The sequence below is a fragment of the Lepidochelys kempii genome, chromosome 8 (genome assembly GCF_965140265.1).
Source record: "Lepidochelys kempii isolate rLepKem1 chromosome 8, rLepKem1.hap2, whole genome shotgun sequence".
In the NCBI taxonomy this organism is placed as follows: domain Eukaryota; kingdom Metazoa; phylum Chordata; order Testudines; family Cheloniidae; genus Lepidochelys; species Lepidochelys kempii.
Window position 1 is genome coordinate 54,910,115 of NC_133263.1, and position 21,662 is coordinate 54,931,776.

General features: G+C 51.9%; 1 protein-coding gene across 3 annotated transcripts in view; it reads left to right on the top strand.

Moving 5' to 3' along the window:
• The window catches only part of LAMC2 (laminin subunit gamma 2), a 40,608-nt gene extending 21,712 nt beyond the window's left edge, over positions 1 to 18,896 (top strand). For 2 of the 3 annotated variants that reach the window (XM_073356622.1, XM_073356623.1), the window contains exons 7-23: positions 185 to 374; positions 1,013 to 1,125; positions 1,505 to 1,723; positions 2,984 to 3,163; positions 4,859 to 5,104; positions 7,342 to 7,478; positions 8,454 to 8,610; positions 9,256 to 9,461; positions 10,256 to 10,335; positions 11,335 to 11,472; positions 12,526 to 12,670; positions 13,095 to 13,244; positions 13,554 to 13,668; positions 14,144 to 14,343; positions 15,690 to 15,848; positions 15,935 to 16,034; positions 16,701 to 18,896. In XM_073356622.1, the coding sequence (XP_073212723.1) occupies positions 185 to 374; positions 1,013 to 1,125; positions 1,505 to 1,723; positions 2,984 to 3,163; positions 4,859 to 5,104; positions 7,342 to 7,478; positions 8,454 to 8,610; positions 9,256 to 9,461; positions 10,256 to 10,335; positions 11,335 to 11,472; positions 12,526 to 12,670; positions 13,095 to 13,244; positions 13,554 to 13,668; positions 14,144 to 14,343; positions 15,690 to 15,848; positions 15,935 to 16,034; positions 16,701 to 16,951 (2,786 nt within the window). In that variant the 3' untranslated portion in view covers positions 16,952 to 18,896. Of the gene's footprint in view, positions 1 to 184; positions 375 to 1,012; positions 1,126 to 1,504; positions 1,724 to 2,983; positions 3,164 to 4,858; positions 5,105 to 7,341; positions 7,479 to 8,453; positions 8,611 to 9,255; positions 9,462 to 10,255; positions 10,336 to 11,334; positions 11,473 to 12,525; positions 12,671 to 13,094; positions 13,245 to 13,553; positions 13,669 to 14,143; positions 14,344 to 15,655; positions 15,849 to 15,934; positions 16,035 to 16,700 lie in introns of all 3 variants that reach the window. The other variant, XM_073356624.1, reaches the window with a different exon arrangement.
• The last annotated feature ends 2,766 nt before the right edge of the window (positions 18,897 to 21,662 follow it).

Here is a 21,662-nt window from a genome sequence, read left to right on the forward strand (position 1 = left end):
TTCATCGCTCAGGCTGGTGGTGGGCATCACAGCAGACGGGATACTGGGACCTTCCGAAGTGTGGGCTCCTGGGTATCCCCAAGCGTGGCACGTGCCTGGGGCCAGCCCCAGGAATTAAGACTTCCTAATGGGAGAATTTGACTCTTTAACCTTCTCCCTCTGGGTCTCTTATGTCCCTTCACAGCCAGATTTCTTGGGAACCAGCAGGTGAGCTACGGCCAGACCCTGTCCTTTGATTATCGCATGGACCGAGGTGGTCGTCGTCCTTCTTCCCGAGACGTGGTCCTGGAAGGAGCTGGCCTACAAGTCACCGCCTCCCTCCTGCCTCATGGGAAGATGTTGCCCTGCGGCATCAGCAAGACATATACATTCAGGTAAAACAGGAGGATGTTGGGGCGCTCTCACCCATCAGCGACTGCAGAGGAGCTGCCTAGTGACTCAGTGCCAAAGATGTGCCATAATCACTGAGGTTTCTGGATAGTCCAGCTGCCAGACCCACCCTAACCAGGTAGATTCCCTGTGCTCTAGTGTGTTGGACCCTTCACAACCAGGGGAGGCTGCAGTTCAGCTCCCAGTGCATGAGGCCATCCATCTCTGGGGAGGCTGTGAGGCCTGGCACTTAGTCTGTGGGACCCCAGGCCTTCTGTAAGCAAGAGAGGCTGGAGTTGTTGATTCCCAGTGGGCTAGTGAGTCGGTCCGTCTCCAATGGTGAGAGTGACACTCATGTTTGTAGCTTGGGCTGGATGCTTTCCCTGCCACTGCAGCTCACCCTGCTTCTTGCCTCGAGGTGCCGTGGGGTTGACTGCTCCAGTGGTAGGTAAGGAGGAATCATAGGTGTCCTCTATCAGGGCTCCTCGGCTGGGTTTTGTCCCATGTCAATAACACTCTGCAAGGGGCTAATCATTGGCGCCCAGGTTCTTTCTGTTCCAGTGGGAGTTTGGAGAGAGCCGACAGCAAGATGCTCTTCCATTTTATTCCTTGTTTCTCAATTTCTTTCACTTCCGATATGCAGACTGGACGAGCACCTGCACAGCGGATGGAGCCCCAAGCTGAGTTACTTTGAGTATCGCAGGTTACTCGGAAACCTGACAGCCCTTTGGATCCGAGCCACATATGGAGAATACAGTGAGTGTGGGGGAGGGTTGGGGTCTGGGGAGAGCATCATATAGCACTTGTCATCTCCAAAGCACTGTATTAAACCTCAAAGCACCCCTGCGAGGTGGGTAAATCTTGTAGATGGAAAACTGAGGCACAGACCAGTTAAGTGACTTGCCAAGGCCATGCAATGAGTCAGTGGCAGAGTTGGGAACAGGAGAGCCTTGACTCCAAGTTCCTTTCTGTAACCACTACACACATTCTCTGGGTATAAGTGCAGTGTTCACAGAAAACACCCGCTCGTCTCTGGTACAGACACAGTCTTTAGAATGCCTGTTGTCTTGGCCCTGGGGAGGAGTTCAGGGTGCAGCTGCTGGCTGTAAATGTAATGAGTTGTCTCCTCCATCAGGCACTGGGTACCTCGATAATGTCACCCTGGTTTCTGCACAGCCGACCTCTGGAGCCCCGGCTCCCTGGGTGGAACGATGTGTGTGTCCTGCTGGCTATCAGGGGCAGTTCTGTGAACGCTGTGCTCCTGGGTACAAGAGAGACTCTTCCAACCTTGGGCCTTTCAGCACTTGTGTGCTATGTGACTGCCAGGGGGGAGGAAACTGCGATCCAGACACTGGTAAGGAAAACCACAACCATAACCAGGGACTTCTGGGTGCTGCCAGGAGTGCCTGTGCACTGTGGCTAGAGCGGGGGGAAGGGAGGTGTTGCTGTGGGACAGGTACCAGGGTTATAGGTGAGGGTGCTGGGTGATAGGAATGCCATCAGGAGAACCGTTCCCAGAAATGTAGGTGGGACAGTTTTGCATTGAAAAATGTAGTTTTGTCAAAATCTTAATGTTTGATGGGAACCTCTCAATTTCGATTAAACTTTCAATAGGGAAAATCTTGTTTCGTTTTGATATTGAAACGTTTTGTTTGGACTTTTATATGCTATTAAAACATGAATTTTAATAGTAAATCCGATGACCTGTATTTAAAATTTTAAAATAAAAATCCATGTGGAATCAATAGAAATCATAAAGCCAAAGCTTTTTTACTTTATCAAAGTGTCATGTTTTTCCCTAGTTGAAATGGTGGATTTCAACAGTCCTGAATTTGAAGTTTTCAGAATTTTTGTTCTGCAGGAAGTTTTAAGATTGCGGCTCTTCATTCTGATTCAGAATGCAAACCAAGTTTGGAATGTTAGAAATTCCAGCAGAACGGAAACTCCATTTCCCCAACCAGCTTTTGTCATGAGGCTGCAGAGGATAAAACTGGGAGATGGGCAAGGTGCTGGGTACCAGGAAAAGGTGCTGGATTCTGGGCAATGGTGTCAGGTGCCTGGTACACATGCCTATGTCTTTATCAGGAATGTTTTATGCTCCATAAAGCGCTCTGTGTTCTGTCTAGGTGCAGAACTCTGACTGTTACAGTCAGTTCTAAGGGCTGGACTTACACTTACATAGCCTGAGTGTCTAGCTCTGCGAGCTAGCTGTCTAGATATGGTGCATCGTAACATGATAGCCTGTTATTGACTGGAGGAGTGAACGTGGCCCCAAGTTATGAAGGACTGTGTTGAGTTATGGAAGAGAGGAATGGTGCCAAGTCACACACGTGCAGCAGAAGGGTTGCCAAGTTATAACGAATGGTGCCAGGCTACAGGTGGTAGTGTTGGGTTATGAGGAATTGTGCTAGGTGGGTCAGTGCTTGGTTCCAGGCAGGTGCTGACTCACATGGGATGGCGCAGGTGGTAGGAGGTGGGCTGGGGTTATGAGGAAGGGTCTTTTCTTGCATGTACAGTGGCAGTGCCAGGCTGTCAAGGCCTGCACCACAATACAGGAACCACGCCTGGCCAGATCTGCGCTGGCTGTTGTGATACCTTTTTGTGTCTTTCCCAGGAGACTGTTATTCAGGAGATGAAAACATGGACCCCAACACCAGCTGCCCATTTGGTTTCTACAGGGACCACTGGAATCCGCAGAGCTGCCGGCCGTGCCCTTGCAGAAATGGCCAGGGCTGCTCAGTGACGCCAGGGAGAAAGGAGGTCGTTTGCAATAACTGCCCTCTGGGAGTCACTGGTAATGGCCTCCCTCTGGTTTACCTGGAGATTTGTTTCCTTTCTAGGGTTCTTCTAGTCTCCTGCAGGACAGCAGGATAGGAAAGGGTAGCGTAGAGAGTGTTACCCTGTCCTTTTCCATTGACTATTACATGTATTCCCAGAGAATGCCCTAAAATCTCTCCCTAGCCCCTGGTTAGTACAGAGTGGGGTTGTGATGGCTGCAGTGTGATTGTGTCTGTGCAGCCTGACTAGCCGATCTGTCCCCCACTCTGCCTATCTGTTGTTCTTTATTCTATGTATTCCCAGTAGCGCAGAGCGGCCCCAGCTGAGATCAGGATCCTGTTCTGCTAGCTGCTGTACACACACAGAGAGAGACAGACCCTGCCCCTAGAGCGTTCACACTGAAAAGACAAGACTGGCAAAGAGGGGAGCGGGGAAAGAGGCACTCTAAGATGAAGTGCCTGGATCCAGGTCACACAGCAGGGCAGTGGCAGAACCAAGAGCAGATTCCAGGTCTCCTCGGTCCCAGCGCAGTGCCCCTGTTGGTCAGAAAGGCTCCCTCTCAAGATACCACTGCCTACGGTTCCTTCCTTTCCCGGGAGAGAGATTGTTGCTCCCCTTCTTGCCCCTCATCTGGGATGGAAGGTGACTTGCTTTCTGGGATGGTTTGGGTCAAAGGCTCCATGGAGCTAAATCTGCTTCCCCTAACTATATGAGGAGGGCGAGTTCCCCTCCACGAGAACAGAGCTGAGATTGTGAAATTCATTGTCCTGCAGGTTCCAGCAGGACGTAGTGCAGGGACGGGCAAACTTTTTGGCCTGAGGGCCACATCGGGTTTCCGAAATTGTATGGAGGGCTGGTTAGGGGAGGCTGTGCCTCCACAAACAGCCAGGCGTGGCCCGGCCCCCTCCCCCATCTTACCCCCCCTGCTTCTCGCCCCCTGATGCCCCCCCCAGGGACCCCTGCCCCATCCACCCCTCCCTGTCCCCTGACCGACCCCGGTCCCTCCGCCCCGACTGCCCCCTGCCGCCCCATCCAACCCCTCCTCTCATTCCTGACTGCTCCCCCAGGACCCCTACCCTATCCAACCACCCCTTCTCCCTGTCCCCTAACTGCCCCCAGAATCCCTGCCCCTGACTGCCCCCCGCCACCCCATCCAACCCCCCCAGGGACCCCTGCCCCCATTCAACCCCCCTGTTCCCCACCCTCTGACCACCCTGACCCCTATCCACACACACCCCTGACGACCACCCCGAACTCCCCTGCCCTCTATCCAACCCTCCCGCTCCCTGCCCCCTTACCGCGCTGCCTGGAGCACCAGTGGCTGGCAGCCGTGCCGCCCTGCTGGAGCCAGCCGCACAGCTCAGAGCACCGGGTCCGGCCGGGCTCTGCAGCTGCGCTGCCCCAGGAGCTCGCAGCCCCGCCGCCCAGAGCATTGCACCGCCAGCGCAGTGAGCTGAGGCTGCGGGGGAGGGGGAAGAGCAGGGGAGGGGCCGGGGGCTAGCCTCCTGGGCCAGGAGCTCAGGGGCTGGGCAGGAGGGTCCTGCGGGCCGGATGTGGCCCACGGGTCATAGTTTGCCCCACCTCTGGTGTAGTGCCTGCGTCCCTTGGCAGTAGGGGGAGGGCAGCGTTAGATGGGGTTTGGCTGCTGCTTTGGGGCCCTGTAGTTCTGGAGGGTAACTGGTCTCTGTCTTGTTTGTCTCCCCCTCCCCAGGTGCTAACTGTGAACTCTGTGCTGACGGCTATTTTGGAGACCCCTTGGGCGACAACGGCCCTGTGAGACCCTGCCAGCCCTGCCAGTGTAACAATAACGTCAATCCCAGTGCCGTAGGGAACTGTGACCGGCTGACGGGTGAATGCCTGAAATGCCTCTACAACACGGCTGGCTTCTCCTGTGACCAGTGCAGGGACGGGTTCTTTGGGAACCCCTTAGCCCTCAACCCAGTAGAGAAGTGTCAAGGTAGGAGTGTAAGCCAGAGTGTGCCCCTGTGAGAGTGGAGAGTGTGCCTGTGAGTAAACACGTCCCTGTGTGTGTGTGAGTATCAAGGCTGGGCATGTAAGTCCCACATCAGATAAAGCCTCCAATAGTATCTGGATAAACCCGGGCTGGCCTTTCGAGAAATCTGGGAGGTGCCAGGACCTGAGAGCCATCCAAGCAGTGTCAGGTCCTACTGATCTGATACCTGGATGGCAGAGGGCTCAGGGTTCAACAGGAACTCACCAGACCATAGATGCCCAGCCCCACTTGAAGAGGGGGTTGGTTGCTGCAGAAGAGTGGGGGCAGGTGGGGATGCTGGGGTGGTGAGGGCCAGCCCTGCTTGCTCTGCATTCTGAGGGACAGCAGGACAGTCTCTTGAATTCAAACAGGAGAGGCAGTTAATGGAGGGCAGCCCATATATCGGGCATTGCAGGACATGGTTCCACCAGACATTCACCACAGGATACGGTGGAAGCCGCGCTTCCATCCACTATATCTGAAGGGAGAAAGGTTAAACTTCATCCCCCATCTCCCCCTGCCGGCCATAGAGGAGGTGGTGGTAGGTAGATGCAGCATAGGCCATGTCTACCCAGACCACTGGGGAAGGGTTCTCTTCTCACCTTCCTTGTGGAGGCTTCTGCCCTTCCCATTAGGCCCTGGCTAAATGTAATTAAAGCCTCATATCTCTGAGTTTGTTTTCCTGTTTACCCTTTTCACAAGCCTTCCTAGCCCTTCATGGAGCCATTTGTGGGGCCACAAGAACACAAGCTCCAGTGTTCTCATGATGTTCCATCCATCTCTCCAGGAGCTGAAATACCGGGAGGAGACCAGAATCTTGTGATGTCTCAGGCCCCACAAATGGCTCCCTGAAGCCTTACAAAAGCCTGTGAGGAATGTAAAAGCAAATACAAATACTGAACCCAATGCAGACTCCTGCTGAACAAGTCAGCCCTGGAGAATGTGCATGTTTGCCTCAATAATGCTAAGAGTGTGATCCGTATGCGGGGTGGGGCGACAGAGAGAGCTGCTGCTATGTGAGAATGCAACTTCCATGATGCATAAAAAGTGACCGTTAATTTGCTGTTTGACTCCAGTGCTTTGCTTGATTTCTGGATGGCTCACGTTAAGACTTGGGCGCTTCCCAGAGGTGTTGATTTCTGTCTGCATATGGGGAGTTTCCATCAGCAGGGTACCGCTGAGGAGATCAAGGGGAAAGGCCCTGAATTCCTTCAGCATTTTCTGAGGCTGCTGAAGGCGCTTTCGGGGGTTACAATTGTGGGGGAAGGAGGGATTAAGAGGGATGTGACTGAAGTGTATATGCCCAGAGAAGAGCTAGGGAAAGCTACTAGACTTGCTGGTGAGAATAACAGGCACAGAAACTGAATCTGAGACAGGAGCCTGGTCCTGAGGGTATGTGCTGAGAGTGTAACTGGGCAGGGAATGGACTCCCAAACCCAGTACTCATGTCGTGATGCGCTTTCATAGCACTTTTAATTTTAAAGGGTCCCAGCCAGCGTTTCACACGTTCTGTACAAGAGTCACTTCCTCCACCACTGAACCAGCCATTTCTTGAATCCACATTCAAGAAGGATTTCACAGTGAGCAGCAATGTTACACATTATTTTAGGACAAGTCAATAATACTGTGTCCAGCTGAAACTCCCGGGGAGAATTTTAGGTAGTTGGAATATAATGGCTAGGACACTGAGGCTAGGCCACAAGCCTGAACCCCACATTTTAGGTCCCATAAAAAATGGGAGCTCCAGCAGTACCTTGTTAGCGCAGTGCTGATTCAGAGGCAAGGCTGGTATAAATAACCAGCCCGGCTCCTTGTAGCACCGCTGATTTTCCTTGGAGGTTCCCCATCAGCGTACGAACCAGACCTGAACTCCTTCAATATGGAGTTATAGATATTCGGAAGCAGTCAGCATTCAGGGGAACAGTGACTCTAGCAGCAGGGTAGGGTGGAGTTCACTGGTCTCTGTTTAGCCCAGAATGGGAGGTGGGCATTGGGCAGACAGGTCAGTCAGGATGTGGGTTGTTGTGCATCTTTGAAAACCAGTGCAGATGCAGAAGTGTGAAATCCCCGCGGAGGCAGATGGGAAGACGTTCTGGCGAGGACAGGCACGTGTTATTATGAGAGCTATGTTTCCTTACGCTCTTTAGTCCTCAGTGTTGAACTGATTTGTGGCTCCTTCCAACCCTGTGCTTTCTCTGCAGCCTGCAACTGCAACTCGGTAGGTTCTGACCCCCTGACATGCAGAAGCGATGGGAGCTGTGTTTGCAAGCCAGGATTTGAGGGGCCCAACTGTGAGCACACCCAGTGCCCAGCCTGCTACAGCCATATGAAAACACAGGTATGAATCTATGAATCTGTCAGAGACTGAACCAGTAGCTGTCAAGGCTAATCCACAGATGAGGCTCAGCAAATGCTCCTTTCCAGATACGGAGGAAATGAACCACCCGTGCTCTGAGAGCTCAGATAGGCCCAGAAATATAGATCCCCTCTCTCCAAGAAACAGCTCCGTGCAGACTTGGGGACCACACTGACAGTCTTTCAGCTCTGCTCTGGACAGAGTGAGGGCTCTTTCCACCTCTTGAACTCTCATCTTTGTAGGAAAAGGTGAGACAAGGGAGATCCTTCTAGCCTCTTCCTATGGACGCTGCCATGAGAAGACGAGGTTAAGGAGTCTGGGACCTTCTTCCTTTCGGAGCGTGGAGCGGAACACATTCACAGTCGCACCACCTCCTGCTTGGGTTTCAGGGTTAACCATTTTCCTGTGCACGAAAGAGCCCAATTCAAATCCAGTCCAGGGCTTTAGTGACCAGAAGTAATTACTCTCTGGTGGCTGTTTGGTGGCCTGTCCGGTCTCAAGTGGGCAAGCGTTCACATCCCTAATGCCATGGTCATGACTGGCCCTAAGTAGTATCCTTAGGGGTGGTCTCTGTAAGCAGGCCAAGGACTGAATGGGAGATGGGAGCAGAGGCTTGGTTATCTTCTTGCTGCTAGTTACGCTCCCTCTAGGAGAGGTTTGTGGCACTTTGCCCAGGCTGTGTGTGGGAAGCTTGCACTGCCTGGTCTGTCAATAAAGGATTTCAGCCACCAGGGCTGTTAATCTGGCATTTTGACCAGAATTAACATTCACTAAAAGGACTCTTCGTCCAGGTTACTCTTCCAGACTGTGCTGGGCTCTCTACTTCTCACAAATCCTGGGGCTTCTCTTCTTCCCACCACTTGGTGCCTGTGGACCTGGTCCAAGCCCTTGTCTCTTTGCCTTTGTAACCCACCTTTCTCTGCCACTTGCTAATTCCATGGCCTGCTTCGGTTTCAGGTGGATCAGTACTTGCATCAGTTGCAGCAGCTGGAGGTGCTTGTGTCTCAGCTGCAACTTGGCAGTGGGGCAGGGGCCAATGAGGAGCTGGAGGGGAAGATGCAACAGGCTGAGGAGACCCTGCGTGAAATCCTGAGAGAAGCTCTGAGTTTACAAGGTAACTCCAGGCACCTCCCCTTGGATGGGGTTGGAGAGACAGCAGAGGGGCTCCTGGAGGCTGAATGCAGTGAAAGGAACCAATGCGAGACACTCGAGTGCCGGGCAAAAGATGCAGTTCTGAACCATGCACTTCAGAGATAAAATTCTGGGACAGCCTTTCCCCTCTCCCCATCCCTGACTATGCAGATGGGGGGTGCAGTCCTGGACAAACCCCCTGACTGCTGGTACAGTATGGGGATGAAGGGGGGACTCTCTGGGACAGCCCCCCAACTGCTGGTACAGTATGGGAAGGGATGGACATTCTAGGACAGCCCCCGACTGCCAGTACAGTATGGGAACGGGGGGCATTCTGGGACAACCCCTGACTGCTGGTACAGTGTGGGGATGGAGGGAGGACACTCTGGGACATCCCCCAACTGCCATTATAGTATGGGGATAGGGGGAGTGCTCTGGGACAGCCCCCGACTGCTGATACAGTATGGGGACAGGGGAGCAGATGACACTCTGGGACAGCACTCCGACTGTAGTGTATCCAAACTTTCTTTTTCTCCATTTTGCTGTCTGCCTGTTTGTGCTCAGTTCTGGTTTTGTATCCAGCGGCTCCCCTGCAGCCCAGTAAATCTCTCTTTGTCTCTCTTGTCAGCCTCTGACAAGTCCCTGGAGAGCCGGGTGTCCAAAATGAAGGGACAAGAGTCCAGCTACCAGAGCCACTTGGCCAACATCAGGGTGACAGTGCAGAGGCTGCAGGCACTGGGGCGTCAGTACCAGGCCCAGGTGCAGGACGTTAGGAGGCTGATCGAGAGAGCCCATTTGGACCTTGGGCAAAGCAAAGTGACCCTGAGTGGGCTGGTAAGTTCTCCCCAGGACCTTTCAGCACAGACACTCCAGACCAGCGACCAGCCTCCCCCCCGTTAAATACACCCCTGGCCACTGCTGCAGAGGCCAGAGGAATCCTCTTCTGCTGACTTCTGTTCCCTTGCTCTCCATGGTGATGTTTTCCTGGCACCTGATGCTGACTCCCTGAGCTCTCCCAACCTCCTGCCTCGAGCTCTTCTCCCTCCCCCTCTGCTCCCTTATTCCTTAATCTTCCTCTGCCCGGTTCGTGCTAGCACACTAAAAATAGTGTTCTAGATGTTATGGCTCAGGCTGGAGCTTGGGCTTTTAAACCTCCCCCTATCCTTAGGCTCCAAAGTCTGAGCTCCACCCCGAGCTGCAGTGTCTATGCAGCTCTTTTTAGTGCAGTGGTGCGAGGCCCCATCTATCAGCCTGGGCTCTGAGACCCGGGCTGTGTAGATGTACCCTAACAAAGGGTGGAAGCAGGTATCCTGCTTCTCCATAGGCTCCTTCAGTTTTGTTACAGGGAGGCTGCAAGTGTAGTAAAAGTTATTTTGTGGGTGCAGAGTAACAGGGGAGCTTTGGCCAGCACCTTGCTCTAGGACAGGAGTTCATTAGCATTGCTCTTTTACCTGGGTTCATACTGATGGGAATGGCTGGCTAGGTTCCTTTGGGCGCTGTGGCAGAGCTGTGTCTGTGTGATGTACTCTCTTACCTCCAGCCAGTCATTATCAATCCCTCCCTTTTGCCAGCATTAAATCAGAGAGAGGGAGAGAGAGACAGTGCAATTAATTTCTCTTTCTCCTCAGAATATTCCAACTTCAAATCTCCCGGGTGGGTCAAACAGTTTTTTGATGCTGGCCCAAGAAGCTCTCAGACTAGCAAACAGGTGAGCTGATCGCTGCGTCCACTGGCATGTTCTAGGCCATAACTGCCTCTCCCCCAGTCCAGATCAACTGGTGTTAGATGCACAACGGGTAAACACCATTGCCAAGAAGCACATATTCTACAGGGGTACGGTTCCCTTTCTTAGCTCATTGGGTTTCCCAGAAAGACCTGCTCTCATGATGCAGACAAGGTGGGCGACGTGATATCTTTTATTGGACCCACTTCTGTTGGTGAGAGAGACGTGTGTAAGTAAGTAAAGATACCACTTCACCCATGGGTGCCAGGTTTATATAATTTTTGGTGGTGCCCAGAACAGGTCCAAGCAGAGCCGTCCCGTCCATAGGATGGACCGGGGCAACCGCCCCAGGGCCCGGGCTTTGGGGGGATGTGGGATCCAGGCAGAGCATTCCCGTCCATAGGATGGACCAGGGTAACTGCCCTGGGCCCTGCGCTTTGGTGGGGCCCCTCGCTTCAGCGGGATGCGAGGTCCAGGGCAGCTTGGTGGACTAGTGGGGAGCCTGGCACCAGCAACAGCGAGTGACCTAGCCCCAGCCTGCCCCTGCTGTGCCCCTTCCCTGCCCCCATTCCACCCCTTTCCCCAAGCCCCTGCCCTGCCTCTTTCCAGCTTTCACCCCTCTCCTGAGCAATGCTGGGAGCTGGCAGGGCGGAGTGAGGTGGGCTGGGGCCGGGTCACTCGCTGCTGTTGGCGCCAGGCCCCACACTAACACCCCAGGCCGTCCTGAAGCGCGGGCCCCGCCAAAGTGCAATAAGCATAAATATTGGTGGAGCTGGGCCCACGTTCCTAAATATTGGTGGAGCACAGGCACCGCGGGCCCATATAACTCGCCGCCTATGACCTCACCCACCTTGTCTCTCTCATATCCTGGGACCGATGCGGCTGCAACTGCTCTGATGATGACCCACCTGAATAACAAGTGGATGGAGGAAGTGAGGCAGCCTTTGCAGGCTCATGTCTCATGGGAGCCCTTTTGTTTTCCAGCCATGTGCAATCAGCAAATGCCATCGAACAGGCAGTCAGGGCGGCGGCGGATGACTCAGGACAGGCCCTGGAGCTGGTGCGCTCAGCTGTGAGCAGAGGAGGCATCCTGGCGAGCTCTGTGCAAGGGCTGCTGCGAAAGTAGGTTCCCAGCACACGTGTGTGTAGGTCTCCACGGTGGCGGGAGGGGAGAGAAGAGAGTATGGTACGAAGTGCCTCTAAGAATTCCATCCTCCTTATGAGGTGTCTGTCGGGGGTATACAATTTCCTTTGCGTGTTACGCACATTTGTGGGGCCAAACTCATCCCTTGGGCAAATCATCCATTGGTGTTAATGGATTTCCACCAGGGATGAGTTTTGCCCAGACAGTCTCAGGCATATTAAGCCCTGATCTACGCTAGGAAATGAGGCTGGTATACCTACGTTGCTCAGGGGTGTGAAAAATCCAACCCCCGGAGTGACGCAGTGAAACCACCTACGCCCTGGTGTAGACAGCGCTAGGTCAATGGGAGAATTCTGCTGTCGACCTAGCTACCGCCGTTTGGGAGTGGCTTACTTGCGCCGACCAGAGAACCTGTCCCGTCAACGTGGGTAGCATCTTCACTGACCCGCTGTAGCAGCTTATGTGTAGCGGCTTAGAGTGATAGTAATAAGGGAACTAAGAGAAGAGCTACACAGATGATTTGGGAGCAGAGGGGACTGACCTATAGGGAAATATTAAAGTGGGATGACCAGGATTTGCAAAGTGCCTATTGATTTTGGGTGTCCAACTTGAGATACCTTAAAGGGGCCTGATTTATAGGAAGAGCTGAGAGCCCATCTCTGAAATTCAGGCTCCTTTAAGGAGTCTCGTGATTTTGTTTGCCTGTCCTTAGTCACCTTTGAAAACCTTGGCCAATGCGTGAGCCCGGGTCTGAAGCAGCTTGTGACACAGGACGGCCTGCTGCTTTTCATTTCCTGGCTGATGTGGTGCGGGAGGCTGTGTTAAATAACATGAATTGCTCCAGAGTGGGAAATGTACATGATGCTTTGCAAAGATGCAGCACCCGACCAGCTTGCAGGCTTGCTGATCTGAGGCAAATGGCCACGCGATCTGACCCAGCAGGGAGGAGCTGGTCTCTGTGTCTCATGGGCTGTTAAACATGAGGTGGGTGTTATGGCTTATGATGCTTTTCTATTTTTTTTTCTTGGCAGATATGATGAAACCAAATTGCTAGCCAGTGATCTGGAGACTGACGCCAGCAGATCTGCCTTGGATGCTGACAGAGCCTATCAGGGCAGCCTGCTGCTCCTCAGCTCCGTGTCTCGCTTCTCAAAGATCGACACTGGGTCCTTCCAGGTGAGGATTTCTCATCTGCTAGACACTGGAGAACCTTGATGCACTTTGTAGATGCAAATCACCTTCTGCCAGCCCCTCCACCATCCCGGTGTACTGTTGGGAAGGAACTGATATGCTTCTCTCACCTCACTCTGTCCCCCTCTCCTTTCCTCTCATGAGCACAGGGGCTGACGAGCCTTTGCCCGTCATGAGGCTGAATGTAATGGATTCTTACTCCTGCTAGGTGGTCCATCATCCTATGGAAAGCCTCACCACCTGCAGCGTGGCATGTTGCCACCCTGCTAAATGTACGTCCCTTTCAGGCCTGCTCTGGTTTCCAACAAGTGATACCGCGGTGGCAGCCAATCGGTGCTGTGGACCAGTCCTCATGACTGGCGCTGGGTACCTGTGTTCAAAGTAAACTCTTGTTTCCTTGGTGTCTCAGGAGGAGGCGAACCAGCTCAGGCAGGAGGCAGACGCTCTAATGGGCTTGGTGGAGACGTACACGGCAGAATACAGGCGGCTGCAAAGCAACACAGGAAGCTGGGAGGAAGAAATCAAACAATTGTTACAGAGCGGGGAAAGCAAGAGACTGGTAAGACATCATCCCCCATGTTAGTAGGTATCCTGAGAGAGCTGCCATCTCTGGGATCTGTACACTACTTTCTCCTGTCTGTGTTAAGGAGCAGGAGGTGGGTGAGCAGACAGGCTGCAATCCCTGCTCCATTATTCTGTTCATGTGACTCAGGCTGGGACGGGCGTTGAGCCTTTGCTGGCAAGTTGTAAATTTAATCCTCCCCGGTGAAATGAAGCTGCCTCAGAGACGGCTTTGGGAACAGGACCGGGCCTCCTGTGCTCTCTGCTTGATTTGCTGTCTCCTTGTGTCCCTTCCTGCTCATTACAGGCTTCAAGTCAGCTGTTGTCCCGCGCCAACCTTGCCAAGAGCAGAGCACAGCAGGCACTGAATGCTGGCAATGCCACTTTTTATGAAGTTGAACTCATCTTGAAGAATCTCAGGGGTGAGTCTCTTTACGGCGAAAGCATCTTACTTCAGCAGCGGTCACCGGTTCCGATCTATTGCTCTGAAAGCTCCACATTGCTGTTTCCCCAGCTGGTGATAGTCACAGTATGTTCCATTGCAATGTAACGTATGCCAGGTAATCCCAGCTCCTAGTTTCAAAGGGTTAAAGGAGCATTCCAGGCAGATCATTTTAACAGTTCCTGGGCTGTGTGACAGTGGAGCAAACCTCCTGGGACTCTTTCTCTCCCCGAGTACCCCTGTTTCCCCATTCTCTAACTGTAGACATTCTTCCATGGAATAAGCAGCACCAGAGGTGCCAGTCTTTCCTAGGCTGAGGGGGGGGCGGGGGGGGGGTTCCTGCTTCCGGTCGTCTCTCGTTTGTTCCTCCGTCAGTGAACCACAGCCCTGACTTCCAAGGCATTGCCCTCTCCCCTCTGGGATCTGATGGGGCTGCATATTTTTTTCCATTTTAGGGTTTCACCTGCAGGTAGATGGTAGGAGAAGAGAAGCTGAGGAAGCCATGAGAAGACTCCCTCTCATCAGCAATATGGTCACGAATGCCAATGATAAGACTAGACGAGCAGAAGGCGCCCTGGGCAGCGCTGCTACAGATGCAAAGACAGCCAGAAGCATGGCCGGTGAGGCAAAGGAGATCACTGGTGGTATCCAGCAGGTAAGGGAAAGCCTGGGCTCTTTGATAAGCAGAGCATTGGGGAATGGCAAGGGTAAGGATGGGGAGTGACTGGAGAAGGGTTGGTGAGAAGCTGTCATCTCCCTGGATTAGACACTAACCCTAAGTCCTGTTCAGGTCTCGGTCAACATGAAGGGTGTGAGTTACTTGAATGTATCACGTCAGTGTGTCCTGATAAATGATATGCAGTGTCTGAGCCCCAAGTGCAGACCAGAAAGTTTTGTGACACTGGCCTGGCATCAGTGAGACTGCAGGTTCAGCCTCTAAGGCAGGGGTGGCCAACCTGAGCCTGAGAAGGAGCCAGAATTTACCAATGAACATTGCCAAAGAGCCACAGTAATAAATCAGCAGCCCCCAATCCGCTCCCCCTCTCCAGCCCCGAGCGCCTCCTGCCCACTGGCAGCCCTGCCAATCAGCGCCTCCCACTCCATCCCCAAGCCTCCCGCCCGCTGCAATCAGCTGTTTTGCAGTGCGCAGAAGGCTCTGGTGGGGAGGAGGGAGGAGCAAGGGCATGGCAGGTTTGGGGGAAGGGGCAGAGTGGTAGTGGGACCTGGGGCAGAGCAGGGGGTTGAGCAGTGAGCACCCCACCGCACATGGGAAAGTTAACACCTGTAGCTCCAGCCTCAGAATCAGCGCCTATGCAAGGAGCTGCATATTAACCTCTGAAGAGCTGCATGCGGCTCTGGAGCCACAGGTTGGCCACCCCTGCTCTAAGGGAACAACTGCTCTACAGGTGGGAGGCGTAATTCCTAGCTCAGCTAGGCCCCCAAGTACATAGCGAGGAGGTGGGACAGGATTGTACTTAGGCACTGTAGCTGCACTGCTATTGTTAGTGTGCTAGCTCGATGAGAACTGGCGTTGTGTACGTCTACCCCAGCCGGGAATCACACCTCGCAGCTGCAGCGTAGGTGTGCCCGAAGTCACACACAGTAATTCCATGTCATTGACCTGTCTGAGAGGCTGAGTTCAGGGAATGGCTGCAAAGCGGAGTCAAGCTCTACAGAAGGGAAATAAAACTAGCTGGGAAAAGAACATGATGTTGATGCAAGTGGGTGAATCTCATAAAACTTGGGCCTGATGGGCCCATGTTTCCATGAACTGGGTCATCTTTCTGCCCATTCGTCTCTGGTCTGATTTTTGGAGGCGCTAAGGACTAGCAGGCCCATGCTGAAGTCAGTGACAGTAGCGGGTACGTAGCACATCTGAAAATCAAGCCACTAGTCTGTCCTTTCAAGTGGGTGTTGCCACTGTTTCTCTCTTGAATGAATCCTTGTTGGGACTTCTTTCCTCTCAGATATCTCCTACTCTTGCTGCCTTTGCTTTCTTAGGAGATAAGGCGGTTGAACTCGGAAGCCAACAGGACAGCAGATGGGGTCCTGGCACTGGAGAAAGGAGTCACAGCTTTACTGGACGAGGCCAGAGAAGCAGAAAGGAAGCTCACGAGGAAGGCTCTGGAGATCGATATGGATGCCACGACTGCACAGAAAGTGAGTTCCCATCCCTTGCATTTAAAGGGACTGCAAACCTGTTTGGGTGACACAAGCCCTTACTGCCTTGTTTTTGCCTCTCTCAGACCGGTCAGGAGGCACAGGGAGCCCACACCGGTGCCCGTACTGCTGGGGTTGCTGTCCAAGAGACACTGCGTGCCCTGGAAGATTTTCTACATCTGATAGGTAAGTGTATAACCACCTTCTTCTTCTTCTTCTTCTTCATTCTTTGTGTCATGGTAGTGTCCGGAGGTCCCACCAGAGATTGGGCCCCATTGCGCTAGATGCAGGACAAGCACATGTTGAGAGGTAATTTCTGCCCTGCTTCTAATTTAAACTGGCAAGACAGAGGGTGGGAGATGGGAAGTATTAGCAATGAGGGGCAAACCCCTCGAATCCTGATCTCCTGAGTCCCAGTCCAATGCCTTCACCACAAGTCCAGTTTTCTTTTCTACCCTCGTGACTGTGCCTCATTGCTTGGGATGTTGTTGATTTCAGATCCAAACTTTCCTCCACCCCACACCAGCCTGGAGGAATTTAATAGTTTATTACCTGTCAAGTACTGATCTCAGAAACGTAACCTCTCTGAGATGACGTTGTGAAGAACTTCACACGAGTGTAAAGAAATGAATTCCAAGTATTTCCCAGCTTCCTCTTTCTCTCCTGGTTTGTGCCTTGTCCTCCATTTTGAGTCTGTCGTGCTTTTTTTTTCAAAGACATTTGGCCTAGGCAGGTTGAGAGCCTTGGATAACTGTAGCTGGGGTGTGGGGCTAAGGGGTATGTACTTAGGAAGATCCAGTTCCCAGCATCTGTTCATTGTTTCCTTTTCTTTATTTTCCTCCTCGAAAATAGACCAGCCTGGCACTGTGGATGAGCAGGCGTTGAAATTGCTCGAACTCAACCTCAGCAGTGCCAGGACAAAGAATAGCCAGTTGAAAGAGCAGATGGCCGAAATGGAGAAAATGGCCAGTCTGCAGAGGCTCCGGGTTCAGACTCTGGAGAGGAACATTAATGAGATCCTGGCAGACATTAGGAACCTGGAGGAGATCCGCAACAACCTCCCCCCAGGCTGCTATAACACAAATCCCATTGAAAAACCTTGAGACCTTTAGGAAGACTCTCTGGACTGGGTCTCTCAGGCTTGGATACTAGGGCTTGGCCTGATGGGTTGTAGGGGATGGGGAAGCCAAGCCTGCCAGGACCAGCTGCCTTTGGCTCTGATGAGCTGAACACAGACGCTTTGGGTGCAGCTGGTCAGACTCGTTGTGGCAATGTGCTGACGTTTGCCTCACGACACCACGTTTTGATGCCAACATCACCACAAGGTGCCTCTGAGCTGGGAAAGCCTTATACTCTGGTATCCGTCCCTGGAGTGCAGGAGGAAGGAAGGAGAGACCCGGCTGCATGAAGAAGCTGCTGACCAAGAAGAGCCATAGCTAGTAGGAGCCCATCCCTAGAGCGTGGCCTGAGGAGTCAGCAGCAGCCGGTTCAGCTTCTGGACAGTCGCCAAATGAACGTCTTTCTAGAAACTGAACTCTGACTCCTGTGGATCTCCCTGTCCCTACCAAGGCCCTGATGCTTGGGCACAGCCAGCAGAACTTGCCACTCTCCTTCAATGCCAGTGCCTCTCTCATTGGCTTTCACCACCCAACGCAGCATTGGCTCCCCTCGATGTATTGCAAGACCCTTTCTCACCAGCAATCCTTTCCGAACCCAGCAAAGGACAGGGACGGGCGCAGGGCCAGGGAGGTTGGGGTTCCCTACTGCGGCACCGTCCTCACTGACTTTCCAGTCTCGACACGGACACTAGTACTGCCTGTACATCTGTTTTTGTGCTTTAGACTTGTGCAGGGGGAGGACCCAACTTGTGACCCTTTCGTTAAAGGTGCAGGTCTTCCCCAACGTATCTTAGCAAGGTGACTAAATTACTGTTTAGTCAGGGATTTATTTTTGATGGTTTAAAAATGATCACACCGAAGAGGGTGGGAGGATGGTCCAGTAACTCCTTAGACTGTTGAAGGGGCCCTCAGCTGGAAAGTCCTTCCTACCAGCACACTCGGCTCCCGGGGGAGATTTCACACCCCTCTCTCCTCCCCCTTCTCATCCTGGGCTTTTCATTCAGGTGGGTTCTCAAGGGATTAACCGGAGAGGATGTCTTTGAGATCAAACACTCAGGCTTCAGTATCTAGGCCCATTGAAAGCACAGGTGCAAGACCCAGGAGGGATGACTCAGCCCTTCATCCTTCTGAGGGCAATCGACTATCATGCAGTTTACTGTGCGTCTTTCAGATGAGACTTTGAAAAGCAAATTCTTGTTTTCTCTGCATGGACATCAAAGTTCCCCTGGCGTTTTCCGTAATAACGGGGGTTTGTCCTGCTGACCTTGACCAAAATTACTGGCACCCAAGAGCCCAGCTTACCCTACACGGTGTTAGCATATTGATTGCCCTATTAAAAACCCCCAACACCGTAAAGGTAACCAGATGTGTCTCCACCTCCAGTTTGGAAGCAGTTTGGTGCTGCCTCCCAACAGACAATGTTCGATGTTTTACATAAAGCAGCCTCGCATCAGAGGAATTGTGTCTGATTCTTAATCGATCATTCTCTAAAACTGGAGGGAAATCTCTACCACCGGTCCGATTCCATTTTGTTCCTCTGTCTCAGTGGAGACAGTCCCCTGGCCCTTGTGGCCACTAGAGACTGCCTCTGCTGGATCCTTGTTACCTCTTGTGCCCCTCATAGTGTGGCAGGATCAGCAATCTCAACCGTGCCCCAGAGGAGGGGGACTTTCTGGGGTTAAACTCACCCCTCAGTTGCTCAGCTTCTCTGATAAAGTGCCACCTCCTTGTTTGAATATTATATGTTAAATAATCATCTATGGTATATTTCTATTTATAGTGAAACACACTAACCACTGGCTTGTTCTGTGATTTCTCCCACTGCACAGGACAGGACAGATGTTATGGATCTGACTTTTTTTGTTTTGTTTTTTTGCTTAAGTGCATTTTTTACTTGGAAAAAAAATTCAATAAACAACAAATCCTTGTGGCTGGATGTTGCTGTTTTTTTCTTTCTTCCTGCTCTCCATTTGCAGATAGGTTTCTCTGTGTCCAGCAGAGGTGAACTGGCTGTTGGGGAAAGGAGGCGGCAGCTTGAGTTAGCGGCTAGAGACGGCTGAGATATTGAGATGACGATACTTTCTAGTGTGCATCTTCTCAGAGTGCTGTACGGTGATTGGTAATGACTATTAGCCTTGTTTCACAGATGGGGAAAGTGAGGAATGGAGTGATTAAGTGACCTTCACAGGGGAAAAAACCCTGAAGTCCTGACTCTGTCCTCTTCTCTACCCTCTAGGTTCTCAGACTTTCATGGGGGGAGGTGGAAAGGGGGAGGAACCAGGCTTCAATAGAAAAAGTGTCCCATGGAGAACTTCCCTCCCATTCGTGATGGTACAGTGTCCCCAGCAGCTTTGGCCTTTCCTTTTGAGGAAAAGTAGTAATAGAGGAACATTAAGTTTCTCTTCTGATGGCTCTGGCTGAGGCCATCTTCTCCTCCTCTGCCCTATGTAGCAGCAGCTGCTGGTCTGGCCCTTCTTCCTTGTTTGCAGCGGCTTTTACAGGCCTCCAGGCTCTTTTTTGCAGCCGGTGAACTTTGATAACTTTAGAAGGAGGCGGAGCCAACATCATGTGACCTGCCAGCTCCCTACAGAACATGTGTGATCCAAGGGCCAAGGATATCCATTTCCAAATTTCAGCATTAGACCACGATGCCTCCCTGATTGAAGTGGCTATAAAATAAGTGCAAAGTATTCTCCTTATTCTAGGAGACAGCCATCCAGCTGTCACAAAATGGAATGGGACATTTCCCTAGCTGAAGCAGCAGTGAAACACTACAGTCGAATAGCATCATTTTTTATTACATAATTTAAACACTTTGCTGATAAAGGGGTGGATTTTTTTTTTGTTTTGGGTTATTTTTCTTTTTGTCGACCACTTTTAGCAACAGAAATCCAACTCCCAACTCTCTCACAAAGATGCAATTGGCAACATGGCAACTTCAACCCATTGGGTTTTTTTTTTCTTTTAAAACTTTTTTTTATTCATTTCAGTAAAGCAAAACTGTGTTACTAAAATTGCGGGTTCAAGGACCATTCCACCCTCTTTCCCCCATACACTGAAAAACTCCTTCCGTGCCAACCCTTGTTGCATGGGTTAGAGATGGAGGTGCGACTGCTCGCGCCAACCCAAGGATTAAATCCAGACCGATCCCAACAGTTCGACAGTCCACTCCAAAGTTATGCTACATGCCCACCCCCCACACCATGAGTTTTGCTGAGCAGATAAATGAAGGCATAGATAAGACTAGTAAGACATAGTATATTCATCATCCATACCACAATGCTATGTTTCTAAGGCATGCCGTCCTAAACTGGATGAGATAGAAAACTGGCCTGCTTCCCATCTCACACCCTTCAATCACCTGAAGGAGCAGGGGATCGAGAGCTTTTCGACTCTTATAAACACTGTCTTAATTCATTTTTATTTCCTTTTTCTATCTTCCCTCAGTTAAGAGCAATTGTCCTACCTCCCACTCCAGGGGCAAGTCTCTTCTCTCTGAGTTTATTCTCTTGGTGGCTCGTTCTAGACATCGATTGCTTTATCTCCTCCAGCTTGGAGTGGAGAAGTACAGTGGGTTCTGGCAAGGAGCAGTTGCTATTTTCTGAAATAGCTTGTATGTGAGACAGAGCTCGTGAAAAGCTTGACCCACACGGGGTAGTAAGAGCTATTTGTCTAGAAGAGCTTAGCTACTGACGTATAGAGAACTCTTCCCCTCCCTCCCCCACAAAATGACCGTGCCCTGTATATCCACCTGCTATGTATGTGAGCAGGAGTCTCCAGGAAGGCTGCTCGTTCCAGGTTCCCACGTGCTAGTTTGTAGAGCAGTGGGTGCTAGCTAGCAGCAGGAACTCCAGATGGAGACGTCCCTGAAGAACAGGTGACAGTACACACGTTTCCTACTTGCTCCCATCAGCCTCTGTGGATTCTGAGTTGGCTTGGTGCCCCCTTGGAGTCCATGTTTTCCCCCACCTAGACATACATGCTGCTGCCAGGAGCGGCAGGAAGAGCAGAGAAACGAGCCTGGCAAAGCCAGTCCAACCTCCCCACACCCTTTCCTACCCTTCTGCTTGTCATGGGAAACTTCAGTGCAACAGTGACCATTCCTGAACTAACCTTTTCAGGTGGGGATAAAAGCCTGGGAAGGGAACGCTTGCTGGTAGTACCACTGACAATCCTGTTGCCTTTCTAATAGGACAGGAATGGGCTTGTGGTCTGAGCAGGGACCAAGGGATTCCTGGGTTCTGATCCCTGCTCTGACATTGATTTTTTTCTGGGCCTTGGGTAAGTCACTTAACCTCTGGATTTCTGACTTTCCCTCCGTGAAATGGGGGTGACAATACCTACCTCTGAAGACTGATCATTGACTTCCTGTAAAGCGCAATAAACTGCAATGAGTTTACAAATGGTAAGTGTTATTCTGGTTGAAGGGCTGACAGCAGTGATTTGCCATGACAGAGTCGCCTTCCTGGACTCTGGCTTCTCTTGGTAACTGGTGATAGTGAGTTCACAGCAAGCAAGATGGCTGCGTGGAGCAGCGGGTCACCAAATCTAGTGCAGCATCTTCTCTTTGAAGCTTCCACTGGAGCAGGTTGTGCTTCATTGCAACCCTTTAAGGGCTTTTGCTTTAAGGTCCTTCCCTGAAATGCTCCCTCTCCCTGCGGAGGATCACAGCCCTCCAAGGGGCACAAGCAGCAAG